This window comes from Terrapene carolina, unplaced genomic scaffold, assembly GCF_002925995.2.
Source record: "Terrapene carolina triunguis isolate 2854851 unplaced genomic scaffold, T_m_triunguis-2.0 Scaffold495, whole genome shotgun sequence".
Classification (NCBI taxonomy): Eukaryota; Metazoa; Chordata; order Testudines; family Emydidae; genus Terrapene; species Terrapene triunguis.
In genome coordinates, this window is record NW_020664846.1 from 1,425,632 (window position 1) to 1,444,646 (window position 19,015).

The window sequence follows — 19,015 nt, forward strand, 5'->3', positions numbered from 1 at the left end:
ATTGTTTGGGTGTAGAGTGGTCCAGAAGTGGAGATTGTAGCAGGAAACACAATGGTGATGTTCCCTTCTAGAGACCTTGGGTTCACACTTGACATGGGTCACATGGTGCCCTCCCGAGTGGGCATCAGTGCACAATGTAGAATCACCACAGGCGGCAGCACAATGGGCCGCTGTTGTGGGCGTGAAAAGCAGGGACGTTGCTGTGCTGGCTGTGGGGAAGGGGAAGCTTTACACTACTCCCTTGTGCTGTCTGTACAGGCAGGACCACAACTGCACCATGAAGGGACGTGTTCTGTAAATCCCCCATCAGAGGAACTCCATGGAGTTTAGTTTCTAAATGGTATAGAGCAGTGTATCTCAACCTTTTCAATACCAGAGACGGGCTTGCTGCCTTCCTAAACGGTGTCAGGGAGATCTCAGGGCCCGGCCTGGTATAGAGCACAATAGCACTTAATGCTGTATTTAAGTTCTTGTGCTTTCTGCCCCACAACATGTAATTCGCCATCTGGACAGCCTCTTAAAAATATCATTCAGCCTTCCTTCTCCCAGGCCTCTGGATTCTAATGAGATTACCTGTGTAAGTATCGGGCCTGATTAGCAGTGGGTTTGCCAGAAAGATTTTCAGGCATCTAAATATGGGACAGAAAATGATCTCACTGACTGACGTTTGGGATCTTTTTGACCAGGGAGCTCAGCTCTGCAGGGGGGAGTTTATGTAGGTCCTTCAGTCTGGTATGTGAGCATCTACAACTACATTTCCAGCTTTCGGGGGGCTGGGGGGCGTTGGAGGAGAACTGAAAGGATTTGGTGCCATTTTCTTTCCTTTAGTCTCTGAATTTTTTCTCTCTCACTTTTTGAGTAACAAAACTCCTGCGACTTTCGGTTTGCATTTCAGGTTATGGTCAGAAAAGGGACTATAAAAAATAGCTCCTTGTTACCCAGTGTCTCTCTTCCATCTGTGTCTGAGTCCCACCTGATGCCTTAACTGATGCAAAGTGTTTCTCCTGGTAGGAGCTGATAAAATCAAGGGAGAACAAGCTGGAGTCTGCTTTGCTTCATCAGAAGTGTCAGCTAAGCTCTGACTGATTCTGAGGCAGCCAGGACTCCGCGAACCCAGGTTGAGTTGGCAGTGCTGGCAGTTTGAAAGATTCTGTCCCCACCACACGCTCTTGAAAACGAAGGGTGTTGGATCTGAAGTCGCACAGGGAATAGAATCATAGAATATCAGGGTTGGAAGGGACCTCAGGAGGTCATCTAGTCCAACCCCCTGCTCAAAGCAGGACCTAATCCCAACTAAATCATCCCAGCCAGGGCTTTGTCAAGCCTGACCTTAAAAACTTCTCATGATGTTACTGTCCTGACTTTATAACCAGGGATTTCGGTGCTTGTGTGTTTCTAGATTTTTGGCTACGTTTGACATTTCAGTCAGTTTTCAGTTAAGGTTGATTGTGCTCTTTGCAGTGAATGCCTCCACACCCAGGTAAAATCTAGCCTGGGACCTGCCTGGATAGTTCACTTAAACATTATACCCTGCTTTGTTTGAATGTCCGTTCCAAGGTGGAGATTTCAGCTCCTTTCCCCGTCTCTGCGAGGCGCCCGAGATGCTATCCATCGCAAACGGCGGGAGGGAGGGAGGAGTGAGCCAGCTCTTTCGCCATACAACCTTTGCTGCACTTCCCGTTGCCTACAACATGCAGTAACCAGATTCGTTTCCAGGCAGAGAGCTTAAAAGCCTGGATGGGTGTGAATTCAATTCATTGGGAGGAGCGGTGGCTTCTGCTGAGATCCTCTGGGCAATTTGGAAAGTTACGAGAAATGTCCTGCAGGAACATGATAACAATGTGCTTCCCACCCACCCCGTCTGGCAGAGTCTCAGGGTTTCAAGGATGATTCGAGGAAATGGAACCCTGGGAGCATTGTTGGGAAGATCCCATTGCTTCAGACAGAAACTCGATAAGGGCAGATTTGCGCCGTGGCCAAGCCGGCACTATTCTAGCCCATTGGAGTGGGTTCAGGGAGCTCTCGAGAAGCTGCAGGTGTACTGTGGTACCATAGGAAAGCAGGCACTCTTTGCGCTGTTACACCAGCGACCGCCAGCTGCATTGGCACTGAAATGGCCTTTGGCACCAGTCCGCTGCCTGGAGCTAGTCTGAGTGTGGGCATGAAGGGCCTTGTCCGTGTGCGTGGCGAGCACATGGGTCTGAAGATGTTAAATGTCACTCGTGTAGACAAGGCCGAAGTTTGTTCTCCAGCACCCAAGTGGAGAAAGAAGAGCCTTGAGGTTTTACATAGCAAGGGAAAGAGAGAGTAAATTCTGAGACAGATCAGGATTCCTATGTGATAGTCCTGCTTCCCCTTGGCCTACGAGCCCTGTGTCTCTTGGTCAGTTTTGCCCTTAATTACCGAGGCTGCAGTGTGAAGGTCTCGAAGGTCCCATCTGCCACGTAGGGCGATTACCCTTTGAACACCAGTGCAGACATTTCTGTCGTCCAGGACCGTGCGTTGCTCCGTAGTGCAGGTAGCCTCCCTGGACCACAGGAAGTAGCCGCCTAGAAATGGCAGGTCTCTAGTTAGTCTCCCTCGGTGTCTTCCATATTGCAGCTGCTCCATTTGCAGATCAGGACAGGATTCTTTTAACTGCTTCCCTCAAAAACCCAGCCTGGCAGCCGGAAAATCAAGCTGTTTTGTTTCTGCTTCATACGTCTCTGCCAGCCACCACCAGCAATAGTCACTGCAGAGTCCGCACTCACCCAGTAGTTGGATTCATGAGACAAACTGGAGCTCAGCCTGCTCTCCCGCGCAGGCGCTGGTGGGAAACCAGCAGAGATGCACACCGAGTAGGTCTGGGCAGGAGCAAGGCACTGCTTTAGAGGCGCTGGGGTAGAAGATCACTCTGAGGCTTGATCGACATGGTATCGGCCCTCAGTGGTGTGAAGAATCCAACTCCTGAGCACAGTAGCTATGCTGGCCTCACCCCCGGCATAGATGCAGCGAAGTGAATGGAAGAATGTCCCTGTCACTTGAGGAGGTCATGTTCCTACACAGACAGAAAAAGCCCTTTGTCGCTGTACTACGCTACAAGGTTACATCTGTGTAATACAGCGCCTCAGCCGTGCGCCTGGAGTCCCCGTAGCACAGACACGGTCCAAGACATCCATAGTAACTCGGTGTGAATCAAGTGAACTTTACTGGTCCTGCACTGTATAGCAGAAAGGTGACTCCTTACTGCGTTCAAACATCCTTTGGGGCAAATACACCGAGGCCTGTGACCAGATCTGTCATTTGAATTCTCTGTGGGCAGGCTGGGGGGAAATTCACTGCGTACATTTTAAAATAACTTTATTTTTAATCGGGCATAACCTGCAGCCGTGCCCCTCTCTGGCTGGGATCTCGGCTTGCACAGTAAGCTTTCAAACCTGCCGAGCCGTTCAGAAAAGAAATTACAAAGAGCCTCCAGCTTGGGCTTTGAGAGCCCATCGGGAGCAGAGATCCTCCAGGCCAAGTTAGTGTAACTGAGTAAGAATCTTTCCCAGGCAAATGCCATCAACGTCTGCAGACTCCAGGCTTTTATTAGGGAGTTGCTTTTTGGCTGTGAAGACATGGCCCAGACGCGCACTGATGCAGCACTGTCTTCCCAAGGCTGCAGGGCTCCGGTGCAGCTGCTGCTGCTACGGAGACTTGCCCAGCTGCAGTGGTGACAGCTGATTAGTCTGGTCAGGTTTCACTGCTGCTATTGGAAACCCTGTGGGCAGCAGTGAAACCAAGAAGAGTTGGGTCAGTTTCACTCGGGAGAGAGTCTGAATACAGCTGGGTGCTGTATTTACTTGTGTACTTTCAACCCACTCTCCTCTTTTAAAATGTAACTTACTGCATCTCTCCAGCTTTCGTTAACCCTTCTCCTGCATGGCTTCCAGTGGGTCTCAGCCAGTCTTGCGTTCCTTTCCCTTCGGGCTCTGCCCTGCTCCGTCCACTTGTCTCCGCTCCTCGGTTAACCCCAGTCCTGCGCTGAGCTGCGTACAGGTAGAGCTGCGTGCCTGCACAGCCATGGTGTTGTCAGTGGGACCGTGGGGGGGCAGGCGTCTATCTGTGTGGTGCGGAATCACAGTCTTAGCCTGACAGCAGTGATCGCTCTAAGTTCAGGGACTCAGTGAGCATCCACAAGGGTGCTATCAAATGATGGAGTCAGTTTCTCCATCTTTCCCACCCCAGCCACCACTCAGCTCTTTGCCCCATGCACAGAACTAATAGCCAGAGGCCTGAAGGGAGCTGCGGTCTCAGGAGCAATGCACAGGGCAGGAGCCAGGCTCTTGAAAGGAAGGATGGCTGCGTGGTTCGGCACTAGCCTGGGTCTCAAAAGACCTGGGTTCGGTTTCTGCTCTGCCACAGACTCCCTGCGTGACCTTGGGCAGACAGTCAGTCTCTCTGCCTTACAGTAGGGACAGTAGCACTGCACTACCCCCAGGCGTGTGAGGGACTCCCAAGTCTATGGCAGTGGGAGCAGGAGAAGTATCTCAGGCTACGTCTTCACTACAGGGGGGGGTCGATTTAAGATACGCAAATTCAGCTACGCGAATAGCGTAGCTGAATTCGACGTATCGCAGCCGACTTACCCCGCTGTAGGGACGGTGGCAAAATCGACCTCTGCGGCTTCCCGTTGACGGTGCTTACTCCCACCTTCGCTGGTGGAGTAAGAGCGTTGATTCGGGGATCGATTGTCGCGTCCCAACGGGACACGATAAATCGATCCCCGAGAGGTCGATTTCTACCCGCCGATTCAGGCGGGTAGTGTAGACGTAGCCTCAGATAGCTGCGTGTGGCAGCCCAGCGGCTGTGAGGATGCTGTGCCATCCTTGATAGCTGCTGGCTGGTAGCCCACCTGCCCCCTCTCCCTACAGGCAGGGAAGAGAAGGACAGGAAAAGGAGCCCACTCCTTGGCCCCAGAGCCCCCTGATTGCTGGGAGGGTGGTGGGGGCCTCTGCTGATCATCATCTTCCCTCCGTCCCCGATTTTCGTTCTGCTGGCCCAGTGAATAGCTCCAGCGCCGCCTGCCGCTGTTTCACTTCCTGGCTGAGCAAAGCCAGGTGTGACGCTCTGATGGGGTCTGTCTCTTGAACACTGTATCTGATCAATTCCAAAGTGTCGGGAATGTTCTAGGCACCAGGGGGCAAAACCCTATCGATTTAGATGCATATCCAAAAATGGGGGACCCGTGAAGCCCCTGGCGTCTGATTAGTAGACCAAGCAGCTTCACCCAACTCTGGAGCTGACTGTAAATCAAAGACTGGTTGCTGGCAGCCATTAACACCTTCCAGCGTAACACCACCCCCATCTCAGCTCTGCCTTTCCTCCCAGTAGAGTTAAAATATTGACACCCTGAATGACTGCGGGCTTATCTCCATATGGAGTTATTCAGGAACAGCTATTCCTGACCAACTTCCTGTGGTGGACACTCTAACCTGGTTAGTTTAACCCTGCAGAGTGCCCCTGGAATGGGAGGGGAGAATGGCCTGGCACACAGACCCCCTGGCATTGGGAAAACGGGTGAAGCACAGCCCCTGGCATGCGGGAAGAACAGAGGATCCTGCTATGGGGGGGAAGGAGGGATGGGAGGTACCCGGAGCCTCTGAAATGGGGGGGGACACAGAGCCCCTGCTGTGGCGGTCGGGTGGAGGTGCAGGGAGTCCCTGGTGGCACGCAGGGGGCGTGTGGAGGGATGCCAGGAGCCCTGGTGAGGGCAGGGAGTTTGGCTACAGCAGCTGGGAAGTGTTTAAATTCTAGTTTTTACCCTGGCTGGTGAGCTTAGTTCTTCAGCTAGAAAGTGCCGGTACGTTTTCCAGGCCCTGATCTTATGTTGCTGGTTGTTCTTCGTTAATTCTGCATTCCCGTGATTGGCAGCGTAACCCTCAGATACACGTACGGTGTCCGACTCTGCGAGGTGCTGAGCGTCCGGGGCTCCTGCGGCAGACGGGGGAGCTGAGGGCAGCTTGTAGTTCGCAGAACTAGGCCCTGAAGATGTGGCCCCTCAGGACCTCAGACAGGACTGTGACTTGTAACAAAATCTCTCCTTGTGCAGGTCTTGCCCAGTGCAGATAATAGCCGGTTTGTGAGTCTGACACCCAAAGAAATGCTCTGGGGTCTGGGGTCTGCAAACCAACTGGCCCATGAGCTCGGCAGGGGCCTCTCTGGTCTGGGTGCGGTTCTGGGGCTGGAGGGTGGAGGGCTGCTGGCTGAGTGTGCGGCCGAGGTGCCTCTTCTCCCCACTTGCTGCAAAACATCCCCCTTCTGGCTTCCTCCAGGGTCTCCTGCTGCTCGCTCTGGGCCTGTGCTGCTCAAATTCTGGCACCTGGCCCGCCTAGCAGTGCTATGTGATTGGTTATATTGTGTCATAGCTTCCGAAGGCAGGTCAGTTGCCAGGGGCTGGGCCGGCTGGTTCCACAGGGACAGTAAAGCATTTCAAGAGGAGCCATTGGACATGTGTCACCTGACTTGTGAGGAGCAAAAGACTTCCCCTCGCCTGATGTGAAGGGCCCTACCAAATTCACGGTCATTATGATCAAGTTCACGGTCCTAGGATTTTGAAAATCATTAATTTCATGATTTCAGATATTTAAATCTGAATTTTGAGAGTGTTGTAACTGTAGGAGTCCTGACCCAAAAGGGGGTGGGGGGTTAGGGGTCACAAGGTTACTGTAAGAGGGTCGTGGTATTGCCACCCTTATTTCTGTGCTGCGAGCGGCGGCTGCTGGCCGGGAGCCCAGTTCTGAAGGCAGAGCTGCCACCAGCAGCGTGGAAGTAAGGATGGCATGGGATGGTATTGCCACCCTTACTTCTGCGCCGCTGCCTTCACAGCTGGGCCCTCGGCCAGCAGCCACCACTCTCCAGCCTCCCAGCTCTGAAGGCAGCAGCGCAGAAGTAAGGGTGGCATGGGATGGTATCATCACCCTTATATCTGCGCTGCTGCTGGCAGGGCGCTGCCTTCAGAACTGGGCGCCCAGTTAGCAGCCGCCGCTCTCTGGCCACCCAGTTCTCAAGGCAGCGCAGAAGTAAGGGTGGCAATACCCCCCCCCACACACACACACACACAATACCCTTGCGACCCTCCCTGTGACCTCCTTTTGGGTCAGGACCCCCACTTTGAGAAACGCTGGTCTGCCCTGTGAAATCTGTATAGTACAGGGTAAAAGCACGCAAAAGACCAGATTTCATGGTCCGTGACACATTTTTCATGGCCATGAATTTGGTAGGGCCCATCTCATGTGCCTCCTGTAGCCCTCGTGTTCAAGGTCCCTTTGGTAGTACGTCCTCCTGTCCCAGGAGTGCTAACCTCCTGTGTGGTCTCCCTGACTGCCTTGCCCGCTGCTCAGCTCCCGGGGCGTCGGGATGTTTTGGGGAAGGGCTAGTGATCTGCCTCCAAGGGTTACTGCAGAAAGGTGTGACTCTCGAATTGGCTACTCCATTCACTGCCCCTTACCTCCGACCCTGCCTAGTCAGTGTCACACATGCTCTGCACAGGGCGGGACGTCTTTCCTTCTCTTCTACATTTTGCCCTTTGTGTTTTGTTCAGATCCTGCAGGTTAGTCCCTGTGGTTTTGAGGAGCAGCTGTGGGTTAATGTGGTTTTCAGGTGCAGTTGCTGAAGGTCGTGGGTTCGAGTCTCGCGCAATCTCGCTGAAAGGCCAGCTCCAGTTTACCCAGTTGTAAAATGGGCACCTGATCCTTCAGGTCAGGGCACTCAAAGGCCCTCGGACGTGATGCTGGCCACTCCCTTGGGTACTGTTGGCTATGAAACTGAGGTGCTTTAGCCACGTCAGCCCGATGAGCCATTGGCTTGGCGAGCTCTGAGGTTTAAAGAGGGGTGTGGTGATTGGCTTGTGTCTCAGGGTTCTTAGTTACCAGCATTCCCTGTGCCACTTGTCTCCCGGGCACCTGCTGATTGCTCTGTGCCTGGGTGGGGTTGTCTCTGAACCCTCCACAGAAGCTGTGCCGCTGGTGTGGATGTACCAATACAGAGTATGAGCCAGCTCCATTAACTTCCCCAAATTGGTAAGATAAAGCAAGAAGAACAGAAAATTCCCTATGTGGGGGGGCAGTTCACAGATTGTCTCCGCTAAGTTAGCGTACGTTTCGGGCTCTGAACCCCAACCCCCGCCAATACAGCGGTGCTCCTCGGGGGGCCATGTAGATTGTACAGCCCAGGAGCGAGCATGGCAGAGCCGAGGGCAGAACATCCCCCGGAGAGGCAGCTCCCAGAGGAGTCTAGCTGAATCCAGAGTCTGAGCAGCCTCAGGAAACGCCGTGATACCGTCCTCTTTGCTGAAGCTTTCCCCTCATAACAATGTTCACAGCGTCAGTCATTCCCACCCCCGTACCCCACGGAGCACTTTCCCTTTCCCAGAGAGGGAGGGGAGCCCCAGCCTCTGTCCCCCCAGGGACTCCCTCTCGCCAGTCTGGGTTAGGCAGAAGGTGCTCAGATCCTGCAGCGCTGGGCAGCGGTACCAGCCTGAAGAAGGATGAATATTTTTAACCTTCCTTTATTGGAGGCTTTATCCGAGAGGTGCTGTCGCTAAGAAATGGGCTTGAAACTGGCCCGTGAAATGCTCTCTTGGCTGCATTCCTTGTTTGCGGATTATTCAGGCTCCCGGAGCAGGTGTGATGCATCTTCGGGTCTGACTTAGAACAGGGAGCCCTTTATTTTCTCTATAGAGCTGCACAGACTGCATAAATGTCCTCGGGAAAAGCTCCAATGATGTTTACTTTGTTCCCTAGTGGCTTAAGTCCAGTGGATGACAGTGGAGCCAAAAAGAAGAAAAAGAAACAGAAACGGAAGAAAGAGAAAGGAGAACAACTTGATCCGGCTCAGGATCAGCCAGTAAAGGTAAACTGCCCCCTGACCATCGGGCTGGTGGCTCGCTCCCCCAGATGAGAGCCTGCCCTTTGGAGAGAGATTTTATCCCGCGTGTGTGCGTCTCGCCAACGTGACTCATGGGTGGGGAAAGCGGCTACCGATGCTGAGACTTGCCCTTGGCATTCTGTTACTCAGAGCTCTAAGATTTAGGGCCCTCTCCGAGCCTGGATCCATGTGCCAGAACTCCCACGGATGCTAGCAGATGTTTGTGGGCAGATCTAGGCCTGGACACGACCCTTTGCTAGGAAATCCAAGCCAGCGCTGGTGCTGTAGTAAGCATGCCCAGACTGGCGCTTGTGGCCTGGCTGTGAGGTGGCCAGGAGAGGCTCGCTGCTCTCTGCGCCAGCCAGACCCTTCCACCGCCTGCCAGTGCCCCTCCCTTGCCCGCACTGGAGACAGGGCCAGTATTTTCTGCTTTTTGGACAACATCTGATCCTGATTTGCTCCATTCCGGGGGCTTCGAACTGTCTGCACCCCAAAGCAGTGACCTCCAGTCCCACAATCCAATTAAATTGCAGCAAGGGAGGGTTAGGTTGGACATTAGGAAAAAGTTCCTAACTGTCAGGATGGTTAAGCACTGGAATAAATTGCCTAGGGAGGTGGTGGAATCTCCATCATTGGGGATGTTTAAGAGCAGGTTGTACAAACACCTGTCAGGGAGGGTCTAGATAATCCTTAGTCCTGCCTTGAGTGCAGGGGACTGGCCTAGAGACCTCTTGAGGTCCCTTCCAGTTCTGTGATTCTATTCTAATCCTTTGGGTCCCCCCTGGATGCGGGTGATGAGGGTGCTGCTGGCTATGGGGCAGTAGGAGTGGCTGCTGCTGGCGGGGCTGCTCTCTCCCTCCCCTGGGCCTGCACTGTGCTCTGCTCCAGCTCCTGGTGAGGAGCTGGAGAAGCAGCAGGGGCTGCGTGTTTAAGGCAGCTGACTCCTCGCCACCTTTAAGCAGCGCTTCTCAGCAGCAGCACTGGGGGGGGGGGGCAACTGGGGGGGGTAGGTGGCTGGGGAGGGGAAGGGGGAGAAACTGCCATAAGACACTGTGGCCCAGTGTGTAGGGCTCTGGACTGGGGCTCTGGGAAACCCGGGTTCTGTTCCCGGCTCTGTCACTGACTGTGGGCAAGTAACAGCCCCTCTGGGGGTCCTTTGGTCTTTGGATGGTAAATTCCTGTTCTGTGTGTGGACAGCTCTGAGCGCAATGGGCTCCTGCTCTCAGTTGGAGCCTCTGGGCACATCACTAGAGAGGAGGAGGTGGGGGGGCTGGGCAGGGCAAGATGAGGAGAGAGAGGACCATGCTGCTGCGCTCATTTCCCTTGGCTCTAATGGCCATGGTGTTTTGCTGCTGTTTGCATCACCTAGCAGCTCAGCTGGCGGCTGCGATTCCCAGTTTGCAAAGCCCTGGCTTAATCTGAGGTGAGAGATGGGGCCAAAGCGGATCTCACCATGACAGCCGAGTGTCGGTATGTGTCTGCTGGCCGCTCTTCTAGCCCAAAGGGAGGCCTGGAGGATGGTTCACTTCCCTTGTCCTGCTGGCCCCTGGGCTCCCCTGCCTGCACTTCACGGTTTCTTAATACAGGCGTGCCTTGGACGCAGCTAACGTCCTGGAGATGGGGGTGCATGTTGATGTCATTCCACAGAGCATTGTGGGAGAGACACGAGCAGGACGGGCAATGATATCCTTTGTGCTCCCTGCACCTCCCCACCCGCAAGCTCCGCCCTCATTCAAATGCCCGGAGCAAGTCCAGGCACAGGTGGCAGGACCTGCCTTGTCTGTTTTAGACTCAAGCTCCAGGAGCCGACAGAGTCTGGTGGCGTGGCTCACTGGTCTGTCTTCTTGTGTCCCTTTCTCTGCTACTCAGGTGAAACTGCCAGCCGAGAGGATCCAGGAGATTCAGAAAGCCATTGAATTGTTCTCTGTAGGTCAGGGACCTGCCAAGACCATGGAGGAGGCCAGCAAGCGCAGCTACCAGTTCTGGGACACACAGCCAGTACCCAAACTAGGTATGTACCTTATGGGCATCCTTCCTATGCTTGTGTGTCCTGGTTCCCTTCACCCCGACATGGCTGTGTCACTGTGTCCTGGGTGGTGGTAAACCCCAAACTTCTGCATCCGGAGTCTGCCTAGCCCAGCCGTGCCTGAAGCAGGTTTTTGGTTGGTCAATATTTATCATTCTCTTTGTATCTTGATACTCATCTGTCCCTCATCACTATAAATGGATTCTATCCTCCCAGCACCCAGGTGAGATAGGGAAACCTTATCCGTGTCTTACAGGTGGGAGAAACTGAGATGCGGGGAGACTAAAGGACTGGCCCAAGGTCACACTGGGAGTCCACGGCAGAGTCAGGAATTGAACCCAGGTGTTCTGAGTCCCATTCTAGTGCCTGATCCACTAGCCTGTTTCCTTCCACTGTTTTTCCACTATTGTCGTGGTGCAAATAGGTGACTAAGACTTGTGCCAGGGCCAGTCCGTTATCATAACTGACTTGTAAGGCTCTCTGTCAAGATTCTCCTTTTGGAGCCATCGCCTTAGTATTTGGGCTGGCCTAGATGGGTTTCCTTCGTTCTGTTCTTCTTCCATAATAATACCACCACCCAGCACATCCCAAGCACAGTAAGGCTGTCAGGGATATCCAATATTTGAAACATAAATTGCCAAGATCCCAAAGGCCCCACTTAAGTTGGTATAAGTTTGCAGTTGAAAATAATATTTTTAAAGTCAGAGCCATAACATTTGCTCATATTTGTTTTGTCAGTGGGAACTGCTGGTTCCGAGTTCCTTTAGCAATTAAACCAACCCTGACTTTGAGCAGTTTTGCCAAGTTCCAAGGAAGATTGCTGAGATCTCCACAGGTCATATTCAAGTCTCTCTTAATTTAACTTATTTCAAATCCCTCTTCTCCTATTCAAGTACTTGAATAAGGAAGTATTATTTACCCCTTCGTATCACAGTGAACCAGGGGTCACCCAACAAAATTAATAGTCAGCAGGTTTAAAACAAACAAAAGGAAGAACCTTTTCATATAACAGACAGTCAACCTGTGGAACTCATTGCCAGGGGATGTTGTAAAGGCCAAAAGTATAACTGGGTTCAAAAAAGAATTAGACAAGTTCATGGAGGACAGGCCTATCAATGGCTGTTAGCCAAGATGGTCAGGGACACAACCCCCTGCTCTGGGTGTCCCTAGACCTCTGGCTGCCAGAGGCTGGGAGAGGACGACAGGGGATGGATCACTCAGTAAACTCCCCTGTTCAGATCACTCCCGTGAAGCTTCTGGCACCAGCCACTGTCGGAAGACAGGACACTGGGCTAGGAGGACCATTGGTCTGACCCAGTCTGGCCGTTCTTATGGTGCCATTACAACTGGGGGGAGTCAGTGATGGGAGCAGGACTCAGGGCACATTGTTCAACGTGTGTGTGTGTGTGTTAGTTGTTAGTTAAATCCCTTGTCTGGAAAGGGGCTCTGCTGAGCCTGAGCCAGCTCACGCTGCTGAGCCACAGGTCTGCAGTGCTGCCCTTGGAGAGCCTGGGTAGGGTACAGGACTATGGCCCCCTGTCGTTTAGAAGATGAGCTGTAGTGGGACTAGTCACCACGTGCCACATCCCCCTGCCAGTACTCTGGATAAGAGAGTGTCTGCACCTCCCGGAGTCGTGCTTCCTGGCCTCTGTGCTGATCACTTGGACTAGTTGGCCAAATGGTCAGCCGGCGGGTGTCCAGTTGCAGTGTTTGCATGCGCTGCAAGTTTTGCTGGCCGGGTTAAGGAGTCTTGCTAGAAATGTACAAATATAGCAGCACTTTGGGCCTATGAAAGTGCCGGGATCTCCAAGCACTTTGTACGTACTCGTTAATCTGCTTCCCTGTTCGACAGCGGGGACACTGAGACCCAGACTTTGCACCAGTGTCACAGCAACGCTGGCAGAGCTGCTAATCAAATCCAGGAATCCTGACGCCCACTAGTCCGCTCTCAATCTTTCGACGTAAGGGAAAAGCGGTAAATCTCCTCAGCAGGGCGGGATCGTGACAAGAAGTCTGATCTGCTCATAGTTCAGCTGGCCAAGCTGGCCTGGCCATTATCTCTGGAGTTGTTCTTTGGAAAAGCATCAGCTTCCCCTGGTAAGACTTGTGCTGACCCTGTTCGGAGCGGGATTTCTGGGTCACTTGCGCACTAACAACTGTCTGAGACTTGGGGAGTGTGCGCTGAAGTGATGCTGTCCAGTAATAAGCCGTTCCTCTGTCCTGGCCAGAAAGCTCAGCTGATGAATGGTTTTGAAAGGAAGAGAAGCTCTTTGATGTAGAGAGCCGTGTCTCTGGAAGGACTTTGCGTCCTAGAGGAATCGGAGCAGATCTCTGCAGAAACTCCCCTGGTGTCTGTGTGATTGCATTGGTTCTTCTTTCTGCCTCTGGCAACTCCCACCCTAGTCCAAACGGAGCTGAGAAGAGCTTTAAATCACAATAGCCAAACTGTTCGTTTTCTTAAGTAACCCGGGGTTTGTTCCTCCTTGTGGTGACTGGGAAATTGGCTCTTTTCAGCAACTCCTTTGAAGAAGCCTCTGTCTGATCCCCCTTGCCGCCCATGTCATGTCTGGCTAGCTCTGTATCCATTTGTCAGCACTGGCACCGTACCAGTGTATCTGGCTTCCTGGAAGGGCTGTTCTGTGGAAGGGCATGAGCTCCCAGGTAGTCTGGCACCAGACTCGGTCCTTGTTCTGTTGTCTGGATGGTTACTGTAACACACCAGTGTGCTGTAGGTGTCATAGGGGGTGGGAATCAGATCCTATAGCGTGTGAGGATCCCAAAGGGCTTTGTAACCATCAGTTAAGCATCACAAACCCCTGTAAAGCAGAAGGTGTTGTCTCCATTTCACAGATGGGAAACGAGACCCAGAATGATCAGGGGCCTTGTCCAGAGACCAGATCAGTGGTAGGGTTGGTACCAGAGCTCAGGACTGACTGAAACGCCCCCACCCCCGGCTCTCAATACTACACCATGCTGTCTCCCCTGGTGTTTGGTGAAAGGACAGTATCAAGCACGCAGCATGAGCTGTCCGATTCTGCTTCGAATCTGGTAAACAAAAGTAGTCTGGGTTTGAGGGGCCAGATTTTCTCGTGCTCCGCATCCATTGAGAGCGATGGGAGCTGCTCCAGGTGAGCACTCTGGCCCTGAGGTGCTGGGGTAATTAATGCTCTGTGTTCTTGTTTGGATCTTAAATTCACCTCTCCATTGCCTAGATTTTTTTTTAATCTTTGTCTTCATGCCTCCCATAAAAAAAAAAAGTGTTGTACTTTCTTTTCAGTGGCACTTAATTAGCACTTCCTGGGCTTTGCTAACCTCCCAGTATGGCTGGTGCCCAAATCGAGATCTCTTGGCTTGATAAAGTGCTTTAGGAGTCACAGTAGTTAAACAAAAGTAGCCTTGTTAATTTCAACTGCATTTAAAGCACAGTGGATGGGAAATGCTGACGTTTGCCAAATGGCAAAGGCTGGAGCTGGCAGGGAGAAACGCTCCTTTGGAAGCTTCCAGGAGGGTATTGCAGACAACGGGGGAGTTTCGGGAAAGGGCTGGCTGGTAGGCCAAGGACTATGATGGTGCAAATCCACGAAGAGAAAGATCTGCTGTTTGTGGCCTCCAGCTATTTCCATCTCGGGCTGTGACTTTGAGATTTGACCCGCTAAGGAGGTTGGGTTTTGTCAGTAATGAAGTGGGAAACTGAGGAAGAACCAGCATCTGCAGGGAGCAGTTAATGATTCCATAAAGGCACCCTTCCCTCGAGTATGAAATAAACCAGTACCAGAGAGCAGCAGGCGGCTGGTGTGGAAGTGTCACCTTCTAAGTGAGGCATAAAGCCAGTGCCTGTCCACTTCTTAGCCCTGAGCCCAGTCAGAGTCCAACTCTGCTCCCCTAAACCTGCCCTGGAGTTTCAATGGAATGAGCTATTCAGTTCCTCAGATCCATGGCGTAGTGTTGCTGTGTACTGTTAAACAGCTGTTGTGCTCCACCTGGGAGCTGGCTGCCCCAGTAATGGGGGAATGATCCCTGAATATACAGCTGTGAAACGTGTTGGGACCCCTTGGGGTGAAAGGTGCTGTCAGAATGTCAGAGCATGTTATTAAAACGCAGGTGGCTCCCAGAGGCCAAGGGACCGTTTGATTGTTCCTGTCTCTTTCCCAGGAGAAGTGGTGAACACTCATGGGCCGGTGGAACCAGACAAAGACAATATCCGTCAGGAGCCTTACACCTTGCCCCCAGGCTTCACCTGGGATGCCCTGGACTTGGGGGACCGAGGCGTGGTAAGAAGGGCCAAGGCAGGACAAGCCGGTTGGGAGGGGTCTCTAATGTAGAGCCCCTGCTGTGGGCCCCGAGCACTGAGCTGCTGGAGTTGTTCATGGAGCTGTAGAATTCATCCTCTGTCCCGCTTCCCCAGCTCCCCGGCTCGGACTAGCAGTTGGGCTGCTCTCTCCTTAAGGCAAGACGGGCCTCTGCCCTTTTTTAGCTTCAGTGTCATCAGTGCCCCTACCAGACCAAGCCTGCTGTGTTCCGAGCTCCCGGCGGGGGATGGAAATTCCCACACGTCTCTGGAGCTCAGGGGTGGGTGACCCAGCAGGCCTCTTCCTAGGAATCTAACCCTGTCTCCTGGAGATGAAGAGAGCCTGACAGAGGAACATAGCAGGAGTGTCTGTTCCCCCCACCCCAGGGCCAAGGTTGCACCCACAGCTGAGCTGAGAGCTAAGAGGTTTCTCCTGTATCGAGAAGAGGGCACATGGCAACAACGGGCACAGGTGGCCAAGTACTGCTCCTGCAGCAGCGATGACTGGTCCAGTCACTGTTGCACTGAGTTACTCCTGGGGGAATTCTGCTTCAAAAAATAAAAAATTTGCACTAAAAAAATTAAAAATTCTGCACACAGTATTTTAAAATTCTGCATATTTTATTTGTCAAAATAACACAATATAATCAGGCCAGTTTCAATTATTTTGGTAATTTATTTCAAAATAGCTGTCAGCAGGTATGTCTGTGATAATACAGACCAAAAAAAGATGCTGGTAATTTTTTTAATAAATAGATTTCTTACTAGGCATATGAATACAGAACTTTGAGTAATTCATTTAAATTACAACACAGAACTGTATTTCCTGCACCTGTCAGAAGCAGTGCGAAGGCTTGGGGGGAGTCAGGGGTAACGGAGGAGCTGAGGGAGAGGGAAGAAGCCTAGAGTGAATCTGGAGAGTTGTTGGGGTCGGGTGGGAGAAGTATGGAACAGGTGTTTTTCTGGGAGGTGTTGTAAGGGAGTTGGGGAGCCTCCCCCATGCAGACCCTGGCTGGCCCCAAGCCTCTCCCATTCAGTCAGGCACATCCGCCCCATCCCTGCACCCTCATCCCCATGTGTCCCTGCAGCCCCCATCCCCAGGCTCAGTGCTGTCACCCTACTAGCTCCTGAGTCTGCCCCCCAGTCTGTCCCCCCCACTAGCCATTCTGAACCCCAGTCTGTGACCCCCAGCAGCCCAATGTGTCCTACTCTGTCCTAACCTGGCTCCGCGGGCAGGTTATGAACTTCTGCTCTTGGCGCATCCGCGGGAATGGGGAATGGCTGCTTAGGCAGAGGAAAGGGGGAGTTTGAGGGACATGCTCCATGGTAGTCAGGCAGCAGCGGAGCACCAGCATTAGCTTGGCCTTTTTAAAGGTGTCCTTTCCCCACAGCAAATGGGATTTCTCCTTGTCGCTGCTGCTGCCCAGTCAGGGGGCCCGGCTGAGGGGGGCTGTTACTGACTAGCTGGCTTTGCCTCCTCAGCCGACTGATCTCTCTCTTAGCTAAAAGAGCTGTACACGCTCCTGAACGAGAACTACGTGGAAGACGATGACAACATGTTCCGGTTTGATTACTCACCTGAGTTCCTTCTGTGGTGAGTAGCAGGCTCTTCCCAACCTCGTGAGCAGGGGCCAGGGCGCATGAGGCTGGGGGCCCGGCAGACCTGGCTCTCCTGGGCTGGTGCTGCAGCTGTCCATCGATTCTCTTGCCTCCTTCCCCACTCTTCACCCACTGCCATCCCCATCCCTCCACATGCACAGTGGTGGGGGAAGGTCGGTGTCTCTGGCGTGCGACCCCAGGTATCCTGCAGGAGAGATTCGGACACGTGGCTCTTCCTGCCCTCAACTCCTCTGAGCCTTGGGAGGGCAGAGCACTCCAGCTCTGAGCTTGTCCCCGACCCTGACTGTGCTGTTCCCTTGGAAAGGGGCTAGAGCACCATTAGCTCAGTAGCTCCCCGACTGGGCCTGTGCCCCGCTGCCCTGGAACTGCAGTATGAAGACTGATGACCAGATTGTACCAACAATATAAACTTGCTATTAATTGGCTGATAAGGCCAAGATGGCATTTCTGTAGATGGCATCTCCTGTCTTGGGCTTCAGAGGGCTTTTACAATGCCAGTGAACGTAGCCTCATCCCCGTGCCATGGGTAAATGTTAGCCATGGTCACAGAGGAGGGCAGGTTGTCGCATGCCTGGTCCCCTGCTGGAGCCCCGTTCTGGGATGCCACCTGATGTATTGGGATGTCACTGAGCCCGCCTGCTCCACTAGCCTGGGCTCCCTCTCCTGTTTTGCTGAGTCAGGCTGTCCGGCAGCACACCCACAGGTAGGGACGCACCAGCTGTAGAATCACGCAGAGGCTGCAAACCGCTCTCTATGGGAAGGTTCATCTCGGAAATTGCCCAGCCCTCAAGTGCAGCTTCCCTCTGGAAAGTACACCCACGCTAATATTGCCTTGCGCCGTAGAGAAAGATCTGCACAGTGCGAGCTCATAACAATTCGCCGTCTCCCTCAGGGTGAAGAGAGAGAGACGCAACTTCTCTCCCCTCCCCCCGTCATAAATTGCAGAAACTGGGTTATGTTGTTAACAAGAAAAAAGTTATTAACTATAAAAGGTAAATTTGAGGTGGTTCTAAGAGTTAGCAAACAGAACAAAGCAGATTACTAAGCAAATAAAACAAAACACACCAACTAAGTTTGATTCACTAAAGAAACAGGTTACAAAATGTAATTTCTCCCCCTAAATGTTGACTTGGGCAGGATGCAGAGTTTCTGTAGCTTAGATTTCCAGTTACTTCTCTTTACAGACTAGACTCCTCTGTCTCAGTCTGGCCTCAGCCCTTGCCTTTCCCTGAGCTTAGTTCTTCTGTCTCGTCAGGTACTTTTAGCAGTCTCACTTCTTGGGTGGGAAGGGAGAGTGCTGATGGCCTTGCCTCCCAGCCATAAATAGAATGTACATAAGGCGGGAAGCCTTTGTTTCCAGTGGGAAAGTACCATGTGGTATCTTGCATCAGGTGATATTATCACCTGATCTTGTAGTGTCAATGCAGCATTCCAGTAAACTCGGGAAGGAGAGAGATTAGCATTTTCAAAGTTCTAGTGTTCTCCTTAATGGCTTGTCCAGGCTGATTGCTTACTGTCCGCTGGGCGTTCCCCAAGTGTACACACAGTTCTAATTGTTACATAGTCAATATTCCTAACTTCAGATACAGAAATAATACCTGGATACAATGTAGATAATCACATTCCGTAAAGTATAGCCTTTCCAATGATCTCTTACAAGACCCATCTACATAAAATGTATCTTAGGCCATATTCCTATCATAACAATATTTCTATGAAGAATATGGAGTGTCATGCCACACCAGGATCCTCTTCTCAGGAGTTCCAACAAATACCCAGGCTCTGTGCAATCTCTTCTGATAGGGAACGGTATGCACGGTCATGTTCTGGCCTGGCAAGATACCAGTGGTACCTTCAGCGTTGTACGTCTTGGTCACCTGTGAATGATGGTTACTCTAACCCATTCCCTACCCGATAATGCTTGCATGGTGTGTGGCACAGCCAGGTGAAGGAAAGGCCTTGCTGTGAATTAACGAAGGGTGATTAGACAGAACAATATTGTCCACCCTGCCCACAGCAGCTGAAATCACGGGCCCTTCCTGCTGGGCTGGGGCTGGCCATCTCTTGTTGTTTGCTGTGGTTGTGTTTGCCAGGTGATTATCGTCTTGTTCAGCACTGCAGTCACATTACCCACCTCGTCCAGAGCCCCAGGCCCTTCACCCTCTTCTAGTCACTTATTGCATCTACTTCAG

At 52.4% G+C, this 19,015-nt stretch overlaps 1 protein-coding gene across 1 annotated transcript in view; it reads left to right on the forward strand.

Moving 5' to 3' along the window:
- Positions 1 to 19,015, forward strand: part of NMT1 (N-myristoyltransferase 1) — a 31,889-nt gene that overhangs the window by 4,227 nt on the left and 8,647 nt on the right. The window contains exons 2-5 of the mRNA XM_024217234.3: positions 8,766 to 8,874; positions 10,759 to 10,900; positions 15,068 to 15,186; positions 16,706 to 16,797. Coding sequence (XP_024073002.2) covers positions 8,766 to 8,874; positions 10,759 to 10,900; positions 15,068 to 15,186; positions 16,706 to 16,797 — 462 coding nt within the window. The remainder of the gene's footprint in view (positions 1 to 8,765; positions 8,875 to 10,758; positions 10,901 to 15,067; positions 15,187 to 16,705; positions 16,798 to 19,015) is intronic.